General features: G+C 50.3%; 1 protein-coding gene and 1 pseudogene across 4 annotated transcripts in view; one reads left to right on the forward strand and one right to left on the reverse strand.

Moving 5' to 3' along the window:
* TXNL4A (thioredoxin like 4A) overlaps positions 1-9,683 on the reverse strand; it is a 10,742-nt gene extending 1,059 nt beyond the window's left edge. Inside the window, exons 1-5 of one of the 4 annotated variants that reach the window (XM_015590838.2) lie at positions 9,580-9,683; positions 9,205-9,377; positions 2,995-3,098; positions 2,392-2,483; positions 477-1,058 (exon numbers count right to left, since the gene is read on the reverse strand). In XM_015590838.2, coding sequence (XP_015446324.1) covers positions 940-1,058; positions 2,392-2,483; positions 2,995-3,098; positions 9,205-9,357 — 468 coding nt within the window. In that variant the 5' untranslated portion in view covers positions 9,358-9,377; positions 9,580-9,683 and the 3' untranslated portion in view covers positions 477-939. Of the gene's footprint in view, positions 1-476; positions 1,059-2,391; positions 2,484-2,994; positions 3,099-9,204; positions 9,378-9,547 lie in introns of those variants that run through there. The other 3 variants (XM_015590837.2, XM_025048136.1, XM_025048135.1) reach the window with 3 other exon arrangements.
* Positions 9,684-11,131: 1,448 nt separating this feature from the next.
* LOC102882401 lies at positions 11,132-12,046 on the forward strand (annotated as a pseudogene).
* Positions 12,047-12,555: the final 509 nt, after the last annotated feature.

Raw genomic sequence — 12,555 nt, forward strand, 5'->3', positions numbered from 1 at the left:
AATAGGGTACCCTGGATTTGTTAGGAAAGATGATTCTTTACAAACGTGTCTCTCAAAAGGCTACTTCTCACGCGCGTGCTCCATAAAGCAGAGCTGTGGCCCTAGCTGTGCCTGCCCATGACCCTTCCTGGCGGGCTGCAGATTTTCGTCCACTGAACCTGTCACTTCTGCAAGGTCGCACACCACACTGGCCCACAGCCCCAGGGGGCGCTGCGTCCTGGAGCCTGTTTGGCCTCCTTTCAACCAGAGCGAGCGGCCCACAGGCAAACCTGACGTCTCTTCTGCAGCAAACCTGAGCCTCCGGGACAGCCTGGGCCCTCACGCTGCCCCCACCACAGCTCAGTCCTGCAGGTCCCCACACTTGCCCCTGAGTGCAACGCTCACCCGAGCCTCACTGCACGGCACCCCGCCTCCGCGAGCCCTCCCCACGCCCCGTCTGGGCCGGTGACTGTCTCTGTGAGCACTGCTCTCATGTGGCAGTGGCCATCAGGTGAAGGTCTGTGACAGTGCGAACCCTGTCTTATCTGATGACGTCCCAGCACCAGGCCACAAGGCCTGGTGGAAGTCAAGACACGTGTCTGGTGGACGCGTGAACTCCAGCGCTGACGCTGCTTGGCTCAGGATTCCGGGCGGCAGAGACAGGACGAGGCGGATCGCCACCTCTCATGGGAGCGGCACCAGGCCCACGACACCAACACACTGCCCCGACTTCCTTCTGCAGCTCCCTCCCCAGCACAGCCCTCTGCCCCTCAGGGGCAGGCAGGGTCTGAGAAAGCCCTCGCGACGCCCCTGAAGGAGTTGGGGTTTTGAGGAGCATGGTGGAAAAGGCCTGCACTCCTTGACTAGCCTGGCAGCAGAAACGCCTCTGGCGAGGGCCCGGGAGAAAACAGAGTGCATCGCAGTCACGGAGGAGAGAGGTCCTCACTGCAGTGCACACTGTCAGCGGCACCATGTCCTGCAGCTTGTGGGAAGCACACGTCGTAAGTGATAAACTTGGACGTTAAGCTGGAGAAACATCAAGCCAGGTCTGGAAGGCGCTATCTGGTTTCTTCTTCCCACTTACAGCGAAATGAGAAAAGACAGGACAGTTTACAAACTGGTGACAGAAAAAAAATAAATTCTCAGCCTCTCCAGATGGCAAAGGGTGCTGAAATCTGGACATGGCTGAACTCGGGGCACAGGAAAAGAAGAGGCCACGCGTCCGTCACTGCGACCTGCCGAAGATCTGCAGGTCCGACCACTCGTCACGGCTGGGGAGCTGCCTCGGGAGTGTCCTCTAGGGAGCCATGGCCGAGCAGAGGCATCCCCGGCAACCAGGGCAGAATCACAGCCCTCGGGCTGAGAGGGACAGAGGACACAATGAAATGCGCTGATGGGGCTCCGAATGCTGCTGGCAGGGAGCAGGCTGAGAAGGGACCCAGCTGCAAAAGCCTTTCATGAAAAAGGTGGGAAAACCTGGGCGGAGCCTGCCCGAGGGCAGCGAGGGGCTGGCCAGGGCGGTGATCTCAGCCCTGACCAGACCCCCACGCCCTCTGGCCCTCCTACGCCCCGCTGCACGCCAGGACAGCTGGGCCACAGCAGAGGTTTTGTGGGTTGCCCAGAACGAAGCTGGGTTTTGTGGGTTGCCCAGAACGATTCTGCAGACGGGAGGTGAAGGGCAGACTGTGGGAGGCAGAACCCCAAAAGAACCCCAGGATTTCCTGCCCTAAACTCAGGGAGTGAGAAGGGATGAGACAAGGCTGTGACCAGCTCTGTTAAACCTCACAGAGATTGGCAGATGTCCCTGCGGTCACCAAATGACTGACGTTAAAGTAAGGGGGCAAGCCCGGGTCATCTGGGCGACTCTGATCCAATCTCGCAGGCCCTCAAAGCAGAGCAGGAAGGACACTGGGGAGACTGTGACAAGAACTCAGCCTGCCGGTGGTCTTCCAGGACGGGGAGGGGGACCTTGAGGAGCAGAGAGGAGCCCCAGCGACAGCAGGCCTCAGGCCCATGACCGCGAGGCCCTGCATTCAGCCGACAACCTGAGTGAGTCCTGGGGATCACCCCCACCCTGACCGGCTGCCCTGCTCGGCCCGCCTGTGGCTCTGGCCTGAGACCCCGAGAGCCCATGGAACTGTCCGGCTGGGGAGTGGTGCCGTCCTCAGCACTCAGCGCGTGCTGGCGTGTCACACGGAATACAAAGCTGACACACGCCCCCCACATGGGCCTCCCGGACCTTCCTTTCCGACAGAGGCTCTGATCCTGCTATTCACCAGCGTTTGCAGCAACAGAAACAGATGTGACAAGTACAAGGTCAAATGATTTCCTTCCAAACTGAAGCTCTACAACTGAATTATGTTTTACTCATGATGTCACCTAACTTTATTACATAAGTACCATCGAACGTACCTGCCACCCGCATAGGCCCTGTGTACGTGGCCAGAATCCGTTCCCACATTTCCCTTCGCTGCAAAGCCCATAAGTCATGGATACAAATTAACCTAGAGACACGAGGGAAATTCTGTTTTTCATGCCAACACCGACTGACTAGAGTCCACAACAGGGTGTTTTCACTAATAAAATCATCTTGTATATATAAATAGCAAAGAAATTTAGTTCAAGTTTTCCTCTCGGGTATCAGAAAAGGACGCTAAACAGAGTCGCTGACATATTTTTAAAGTGAGTTACTTAAAAACAGTCACTTTCATCAACAGATTACATTTAGACGTCACTTAAATGTCAATGAGAAAGTCTTCCGTTTAACTACACTTTGTCTACGTCTACGGTTCCAAAAAGTTATTTCAAAAGGGTAATTTGTTACTGAGTAAACACTGAAACTGGGATTGTTACTTTGAAAATTATTGAAAAGATCACACAGTCTGGTGAAACAAACTGTATGTGCTATCGCTACAAACTGACTTCCTTCCAAGTAAACAATCTAAAGATATCTTGATCACATTAAATTTCTAGGCCAATAATTTCAATTTAAATAACAACTTTAAGAGGACATACCTGAAGAAAAACATGACAGTACACGGATCGTATAACTCATACATTTTGTTGAAGTCAGGTACTTCTGTAATATCCACAAGATAAATAACTGCAAAATTTTTAACCTAAAAGTAAAGAAGATTGAAAAAAAACCTAAAATAGCAAATCAATGTTTAATTCTGTAAAAACAAATTAACAAACAAAAACAACACTCTGTGTGTAAGAGAACAGCTTGTAAACCTGCTCTCCAGCACCTCCCATTACAGTTCGCACACGGAATAAGAGGCTCTGGGTCCTAAAAACCGGCTGTTTGCGCCTCACTAACATTTTTCAGAACAGCAGGCTACACAAATGTAGCAGGTTACAGAAAACGTCCACAGATATGTTACTCATGCGGATCCAGTAACAATCTGCATGAACTTGAACTCTGACGACTACTTAACGACATGCTTTAAACAGCTGCCTTAAACATGCCTTTAGAATTCAGCCATACATTCCCCACCTCTTCTACTAACAGACTAGTACCCCAAATAATATCGTATGTAACAAATTTTCTTTAATTTTTTTTCTTTAATTGCAAGTTCATCAGAGAAGATTAAGAAAACTCAGAAAACTAAAAATCAAAACACCGTCAATTGCAACAGAGTTAACTGCTATGAATGTATTTTTAGTATATCTTTCCCATTTTTTCTGGTATATATATAAAAAAATCTGTTTATACTGTTTTAACAAAATGTGATCACAGTGATTATGCTACAATATTCTATATCCTGCTTTACTTACGAGCATTCTCTTATATAAATTACATGCTGTCCAAAAACAATTTCATGGTTACATAACAGTTCGTTAAATGGCTATGCCATTATTTTACCATTCTTCTGTTATTTTCTTTCTGATTTTAATGAACATAATTCATTTTCATTAACATCTATCATTCACCTGTGAACATTCTTACCCTTAAATTTGTGTATACTTCATTATTTCCTAAAAATAAATTCCTAAAACAGAATTTCTAGAACATAGAACATGACATTTTAAAGGCTCCTCATACTGTCTCGATGCCTTCCAGAAAGCTTATTGAATTTACACGTTGTGAGTTAAACAGTGTCCTCCAGCCCCAAGGGTCCACTGACGCCCTAACCCCCGACACTCGGAATGGACTCACATGCAGTGCAGCCAGTTGTCAGACAAGGCCACACGGGAGCCGGGTGGCCCCTGGCCCAGCCTGACGGTGTCCCAATAGGAAGAAGTGAACGTGCCCATGTCACCAGAGACAGGTGTCATGAGCATCTGAGGATCCGCTCTGTGCAGGGCACTTCTCATGCGTTCTAGCTCTTTCGACGCCCTAACTAAACAGAGACGCTGCTGTTCTGTGTGTGATGAAACTGAGGCTCTCAGATGGGGTGACTCCAAGCCACAGGGGGAGCAAGTGCCACAGCTGACGCCAGCAGGTCTGGCTGCAGCCCCACCGCTGAAAGAATCAGTCTGCCCGGAGGGGGCGAGGGGCTGTGGGGAGGTGGGGGGGACACTTCTCGGGCTGAGAGAAGCGCATGTGTCAAGAGAGGCACAGAGGGAAGGCGACCAGTGTGGGGGCAGCGGCTGACGAGGGCTCGGAGGTGGGAGACGAGCCTGAGGTGCAGGCTGGGCCTGTCAGGCTCCAGAAGCCTGTTCCTTCCTTAAAGGAAGGGGTGGCTGAGGGGCTGGATTTCGTACACACCGACCAGAAAAAACCAAGCAGCAACACAGAAGGGCCCTCACAGGCAGTGACTGGCATGGAGCTGGCTGGACACCTCTGCCATCTGCACCCACCAGTGACCATGCCACGCTGTGGCTGAGGGCAGGAAAGAGACGGCCGGGGAGGCACACCGGCAAAGGCTCAGCTCGAGGCCGAGGCAGGAGCTGGGCCGAGCACCACAGGGGTCAGATCAGGCGAGGCCTGAGAGCCACCGCTGGGGTCATCAGCGGTGGTGCCAGGCAGCGTGGGGCCGAGACCATGTGGCAGTCTGGCCATGGAAAGCATCGAGTGTGGACACCCCCTGCGGGAGCCAGGCAAGGAAGGGGGGTCCTGCTGGACCTCGGTGTCGCAGCGTCTGCCCAGCAACCACTTCCCTCTCTCCTGGTCAAACGAGAGGCTTCTGAGTGCCAATGTCAAGGCCACCACAGCCACTCAGGTGCAGGGGGCTAGGCAAAGCAGCCCCACCCCCCACCCCCCCACCGCCCCGTCTCTCTGCACAACAGTTTCCAGCAAAAGGGACCAAGAGACCTTGCTGGTCTCTAAGGGCTGCCCACATCTGAAGTCAGCACGCAGGGGCACTTGCTTAAGAAAAGCATCTTCTCTTCCTACTTCCCACAGAGTAGAAGTTATTACGATTTAAAAAGACATTAACGTTATAGTATGAACACACTCACACACCTACCTGACTGCCAGCCCAGTGGAACCCTAAAGGGCCTTCCAGCTGACCCCACGGACCCCACGTTATTAGACCAAGCTCTTAAAAAGTCATTTTCAATGTCCAAATAATACCCCACTCAGCAGGGTGGACGTGTGCAGTTTAAATCCCAATTTCCAAGTGCAGAGAGAGGGCTGGGGTGAGGGTCAGGCGAGGGGACAGGCTCCTCCTGGGCGCTGCGACTACGCGGTCAGCACCGTGGGCCATGTCACTGGACACTGTGGCTGTTTCGGACCGTGTGATCAGTTACACCGATGATCTGGGAGCGTGACGCTCTGCCGCTGAGAAGCTCCGCCTGCCTGGAAGGCTGCTTCCCAAAGGCAGGTGACCGTCACCACCGCCAGACGGTTAAACACCTTTTCATCTTTACTGCATGGGAAAAACGACAGCGCAGTGTTTCAATGTATTTCTCTGAAGTTTACTTAACCCCTGGAATATCCTTTTTCAGTTCCTTGCCCATTTACCCATGGGAGTCATCTTTTTAAACGGTATTTAAGACTTATTTGCAAAAGTCGATCACATTTAAAATACATTTTGCCTACTATTTTTGCAGTAATTTTAACTGGTTGTTAAACAGTATTTTTGTAAACCGAGAACCATACGTACAAATGTCCTTTCTATTATCAAGTTGTTTTTAACATGTATTGTTTCGATCGCCTACAGCAGTGAATATCCTTTCCAACCCTGTTGCCTACATCCCACAAGCAAGTCAGTGATGACCTGCCCGGCGGCCCCTCTGCCAGCCAGGGACCGCCCAAGAAGCAGAAGAAAATGTTCTGGACTGTCGGTTGGCACTGTGCACATTTGAAGGGCTAATTAGTACGTTTTTAGGCAATTCATTTCAAATGCACCCAAAAAACTGCACAACTTTATTTTCGACAACTACCATATGCCGATTAGTTCTACTCAGAACAACTCTTGCAGAGAATAATGGCGGCTAATATTACTGAATACACTACTTGCTCCGTGACAGGAAGTGTCCCAGAAGGCTTTGCGGGAACTGGATCCTCAGAACTGCCCTGCGAGTTAGGCACTGGCACCCCTGTCCTACAGATGAGTAAAACGAGGTGAAGAGACAAGTCATTTAAGACCACACGGGTAGCAGGTGGCAGAATCTAGCTCGGTCTGTACCTGCGACCACCGCCCGCGTAGCTCGCTGCTGGCCGCGAGGCTCTTACTCCCAGAGGCACACGTGCACAGCGAGCCCAGACGGGGCATTCTGCAGCTTCCTATCTGACCCCGCACTGACAAAGCCTCAGCTTCTGCTGGTTCAACCAACTTCATGTGAACTTAAGAATGGCCCCCAGCCATTCCCGCAGAGTTCCACAAACATACAATTTTATCAGAACGTACAATCATGACTCGACATCCTTTCAGTTCTGCGTAGTTTAGACTCTGTTTGAATGGGCTTTTTAACACACACAAAGTAAACGTCCCATTTATTCTTACTCATTGTGGGATTCAGGTAACAGTGAGTCACCGTGACAAAACGGCAGCTTGCAGATGCGCGAGATGGTCTCTTCGCAGCTGGCTACTCACAACGACTGTGCAGCGGGAAGCGTCATTTGTTACGGCGGCTCCAGCAGCCGGCAGACATCTGTAAAACCCATAAGCTATCTGTTTCAGAACAGCTCAGAACCAGTCCAGCATAAGGAGGGGCGGGCACTGTCAGAGCATCCGGACACCACTCCACCTTCCAGAAGACAGTGCCATCAGGTCTGGCCTCAACACTGGAACTTTCACTCCAGGTAAAACAGCTGGGGGACTGAAAGGGGCTTGTAACAGGGTGAGGAAGATCCCCCTTTATCTGTTATTCCTGCAGAGGGAGATTTTTAAATAGAGTTTAATTGTTCTTTTACTAAAACCTTAGATTTCAAAAAATTCTTGTTGAGCTTCCCCAAAAAGAGCTTCCAGAATTATAAACTCATATTTCATTCCTATACTTAAAAATAAAGAAAACATCAATACACATATATACATTCAAAGTGAGTCCAATTAAATGGTCCTTATCAACAGGGCCAACGCCAAGTGTGCTCACCACCGGCACAGCGATTTGGTCTGTGACAGACACAGAGAGATTAGAGAACAACTCTGGTTAATTCCTAACCCTGACTGATACAGAGAATCTGCCTCCCAGCCAAAGGCATCATGCTGAGTTTTACTCAGACATGAGGAGCCAACCAACCCTCAGGTCTGCAGCCATCCTAGCCTCATACTGAAGGCAGCAAGATCTGGACTTCGCCTGGTGTGTAAGCCACCACTTGCAAGGTAGAACCCAGGGCATACAACCTCAGTTATTTCAAAGGCAACACGCTAACGATGCATCTATGAGAAAAGTGCTTAGCAGAGTCTTCACTAAATTCAGCAGTGACTGCACGACCTCCACAGCTTAAGCGACATATAAGTGACCCCCTGGCCCACCTCACTCGTGACCTCTGACCTGACTGGGAGGACCTTGGTGAGAGAACAGCTGGCTCTCCTGGTTCCCTAGGTACTTCCGTCTTGGTGTCCAAGAGGAAGGAGCGGGGTGGCTGATAACTGCAGCACTCCTACCCTGACCCTGACCCTGACCCTGACCTCTGTTGAGGGGTATCTGAAGATCACATCAGTTCCCAGGGGAGCTTCTGAGACATGCCATTTCTGGACCTCGAAGCAGACCGACAGAATCAGAATCCTGCAGTGCACTACGGTAAGTGTTCCAAGTGGTACTTGTGATGGCTACACAGGAAAACGGCCTGACGCTCACAATGCACCACCCCCGCCTCACGCACCTCCCTACTGAGTGGACACGCTAAAAATTAGCAGTGGCAAGTCAGACAGGTTTTCCCTTCCTAGATATAATATAGCCTTACATCTGCTACTATTCACTCAAAGGTGTTATTCTAACCCAGCCTACATTAGCATCGCCTAGTCCCATGAAAGACGGTTTCAATACGTCCACTTTTACTTTCTATTAAATGAATGACCTCTCAAATCGTTTATAGAATGTTAATCATTTCGTTAACACACTAACATATTTGCTTTTTGCTCTTGCTACAATTGCAAAAAAAAAACAAATCAAAGTTGACTTAAAATTGCCATGAGGAAATTATAAAAAAAGAATTATACAATTGCGTCTTACAACTTGCACCCTTGTTAACGGCTAGCAAGTGCCACAGACGATCCACTGTAATATTAAAATTAGGAAAGCTAGCTCTAACAAACCACAATTATATTTTCTCCTACTGTTCTCTGCATTTAAATCACTGTAAGGTATAAACCAAGTAACTTACAAAGAGCGTGATGCATGATGAGATAAAAAAAAAGACAATGAAAAGAAAAGTAACCGGATTTACTATGCAAATAACAAATGTTCTGCTTTAAAAATACAAATAACAATAGTACCCCCTAAAAGGGGCAATCTTTTTAAACTGAGCTATTTAAAGCAAGCTCCAAGCTCTTGCCAGTCTGCAAATGCGTTTTGTTCAAGGCACTACAGATGTCAATTCTGAAAAACGCCCTATCACTTGGAATCATTAACTTAGGGAGAGAGATCGTGAACCTCTTTAAAATGTGAAGATGTATGGAAACTCCTCCCAGAAAAAGACATACGCTATTCAATTCCAGGGAGCACACCTTCACGTCACAGGCTAAGAATCTGTCCGGGTACCAAGCCCGCGTCTTCCCTTTGCTAGGCGACTGTTTTTAACACTTTTACATTTTCCTGCCAACTGGCAAAACAAAAGAAATTGAACACCGAGCTGCCGAGGGGACCTAACGTGAAGCGGAGGGGCCGCGTTACCTTTTCGGCTATACTGTACAGAACCTCGTCCATTTTCATGCACGTGGGGTCCCAGTCGTGTCCAAAGCGGATGACGACCACTCGGTCTTCCTCCGAAAGGATGGCCTGGTCCACCTGCCAGCCGTTGTGCAAGTGCGGGAGCATGTACGACATCCTGGCGACTGAAACGGCCTCTGCGGGAGAGGGACTCGGTGGACGAGCTTCTTCCCGGCTCGGTCACAGCACGCGGGGCCGACGGGGGCTCGCACAGACCCCCCCAACCGGGGCCTGCCCCCCGCCCGGGACATCCGCCCAGGACCTGGCTCCCCGCGGTCCCGCTCCCTGCCCAGGACCCCGCCCCCACCTGGCCCCGCTCCGCGCCGTGTCCGCACGCACCTCCGGCGACACAGGGATTCCCGCGCAGCCGTCCCCCGGACGTGGACGCGCGCCGACGTGTGCGTGCGCGCCCCCGCCGTGCGTGCGTCCTCCGTGCGCGCGCTCGCCCGGGGTCGGGAGTCTGTGCTGGTCCCGCGGTCGCCCCCGGTGGTCGCTTCCAGTCGGCTGTGAGAGGGCTGCCCCGCGGACCTGGGGGCCGCGCCGTATCAGACCGGTTACCTGTCCCGCCAGGGCGTTGGAGACCGGCTTCACCGCGGTGCCACCGTGACCGGGGAGTGGGCAACGCAGAACAGAGGACGCCGCTAGCCCCGTAGGCGGGGTGGGCAGTGGAGGGCACCTGTAAGGCACGGCTTGTCCCACTCAGGCCCGCACAAAGGCCCCGAATTAGTCATTTTGGCAGTCATGTTTTCCTGACATCGAAACGTTTGCTTTGCTTGTGAAAAGCAGTTTGTTAACAGAAAAGTACTCCAAGCGAATGCACAAGACTCAAACGCCCCCAAATAATTTACTGAAACATTGTTTCACATTCTCTATTGTGGTAAAATACATATGTTTTCATTTTAACCAGGTTTAAGCATTTGGTGGCGTCAATTACATTCACATCATTTGCAACCGTCACCACTGTCCATCTTCGGATGTCTGTTAAAAAGCCTTGTGGGCATACCACTCTCATAAGATTCACTCATGTAAGGTATAGTGGTTCTTCACAGAGTTGTGGAACCAACTCTACCCTCACCAGATATATAATATGAAAATATTTCCTCCCGTTGTGTGGATTGACTTTTCCCTTTGGTATTTGCAGCACAAAAGTTTTAAATAGTAAGTCCAATTTATGTTGTTGTTTGTGCTTTTGGTGTCATATCAAAGAAAGCATTCTAAGGTTACAAATGTTTGTTTTCTTCTAGGAGTTTTATACTTTTAATTCTCACATTAGGTATATGATCATTTTGAGTTAATTTTTGTGTATGTTGTTAAGTAGGCATCCAACTTTATTCTTTTGTATGTGGCTATCCAGTTGTCTTACACCATTTATTGGAAAGATGATGATTTCCCCATCAAATTGCCTTGGCACCCTTGTTGAAAATCAACTGGCTATCTAAGGATTTATTTCTGTGGTGTCAGTTCCATTCCATTGATCTGTATGTGTAGTCTTATGTCAGTATCACTGTCTTGATTAATGTAGCTTTGTAGCGACTCTTGATATCAGGAAGTGAGTCCTCCGATTTTGGTCAAGATTGGTTTGACTTTTCTGGGTCCCTTGCATTCCATGTGAACTTTTGGATTTGTCAATTTCTGCACAAAAGGCAGCTGGGATTTTGGTAGAGATTGTGTTGAATCTGTACACCAGTTTAGGGAGTACTGCTATAATTTCATTTATTTTGATCTTTAATATCTATGCCTTAGTATCCAGTGCCCACATCTTGCACTTTTGTTAAATTTATTCCTAAGTATTTTGTTATTTTTGATGTTATCTAGATGGAATTATTTTAATTATTCTCAGGTTATTCATAACTAGTGTATAGAAATAAATTTTTATATACTGATCTCGCATTCTGCAACGTTGCAGTGATGCTAGGCAGGCTGCCATCGTTCCCTGTGATTTATTATAAACCACTGTCGAGGTGGAATGCCCGGACACGAGGGAATGCCCCAAGGGTCTTCAGAGAGATTTTAGGTTAGAGTCGCATCACCCAAACCGAAACTCTTTAGTTCTTACAAACTCTCAGTATTTGCAGTCTAAATGTCCCTTGCCATGGTGGCGTCTCCATATGTTATTGATGAGCCCCCACAGGGGCCACTCAACAGCTGGGCTGTTGCTTATCAAGAACAGGTGCTCTTTCTCTTCAACAGCGCAGCCGAGCAGCCTGCCCAGCAAACGCAGAGATGCAGATCTTTGTGAAGAGCCTGACATTGCGGCAAGACCATCGCACTCGAGGTCGAGCCCAGTGACACCACTGAAAACGTCAAAGCTAAAATCCAAGACAAGGAGGGCATCCCACCTGACCAGCAGCGTCTGATTTTTGCGGGCAAACAGCTGGAAGACAGCTGCACTCTCTCAGACTAAAACAACAAGAGTCCACTCTGCACTTGGTGCTTCTTCTGCAGGGCGGCATCACTGAGCCCTCCCTCCACCAGCTTGCCAAGAAGTACAACTGCGACAGGATCTGCCGCAAGTGTTATACCCGCCTGCATCCCCGTGCTGTCCACTGCCAGAAGTGTGGCCACACTAACAACCTACGCCCTAAGAAGAAGGTCCAATAAGGCCCAAACGCGGCCTCTGCGCAAACCTCTTGGCCCAGGGGCTTCAATAAGGTTTCTCTTTCATTGACTGGGAAAAACAGATGTAGCCTGACTTACTTTGGTTCTTATGTCAAAGCAACATTTTGTCTGTCATAATCAGAAGTATTAAAACAAATTCACTTGTCATAAACGTGGATTTGAAATTATTAAACTTACAACTTGAGACCTGCTCTTTAACCGCCCCTCCCTCCCTCCCCAGATTCCTAGCGCGGAGGTGTGCAGTCCCCCCACCGCGCGCCGCGTCCTCACACCTGCCACGCGGAGGCCACCCCAGCCGACCTTCCCCAGCACACAGGCCGCACACACCCACGACCCAGGCCCTGACCAGGCCCTGGGGCTTCCCCAGCTTTCCGGAAGGAGACTCCATCCCACACGCTATCCCCATCACCACGGCAACAAAGTCCTTCTAGGCCACCACGCGCGCGCAAGTGCACTTCCGGTGCTCCCCCAGCAACTTCCGAGACACTCCAGCCGGAAGCTGAAGTAGAGGCGTGGCCTGCTCCGAGAGGCGCGGCGGGGAGCGGGACTCGGCCTGGGGGCGAGGCCTTTCCGCCCTGGAGAGGCGGGGCTTGGGCAGCGGGGAAGCGCGGTCGGCGGGACAGGGCGGGCGGCTGCGGGGAGGTCGTGCCGAGGCCCCGGAGGCGAGGGGAGGGAGCAAGCTGGGGCGGGGCGAAG

The sequence above is a fragment of the Pteropus alecto genome, unplaced genomic scaffold (assembly GCF_000325575.1).
Source record: "Pteropus alecto unplaced genomic scaffold, ASM32557v1 scaffold14, whole genome shotgun sequence".
NCBI lineage: Eukaryota > Metazoa > Chordata > Mammalia > Chiroptera > Pteropodidae > Pteropus > Pteropus alecto.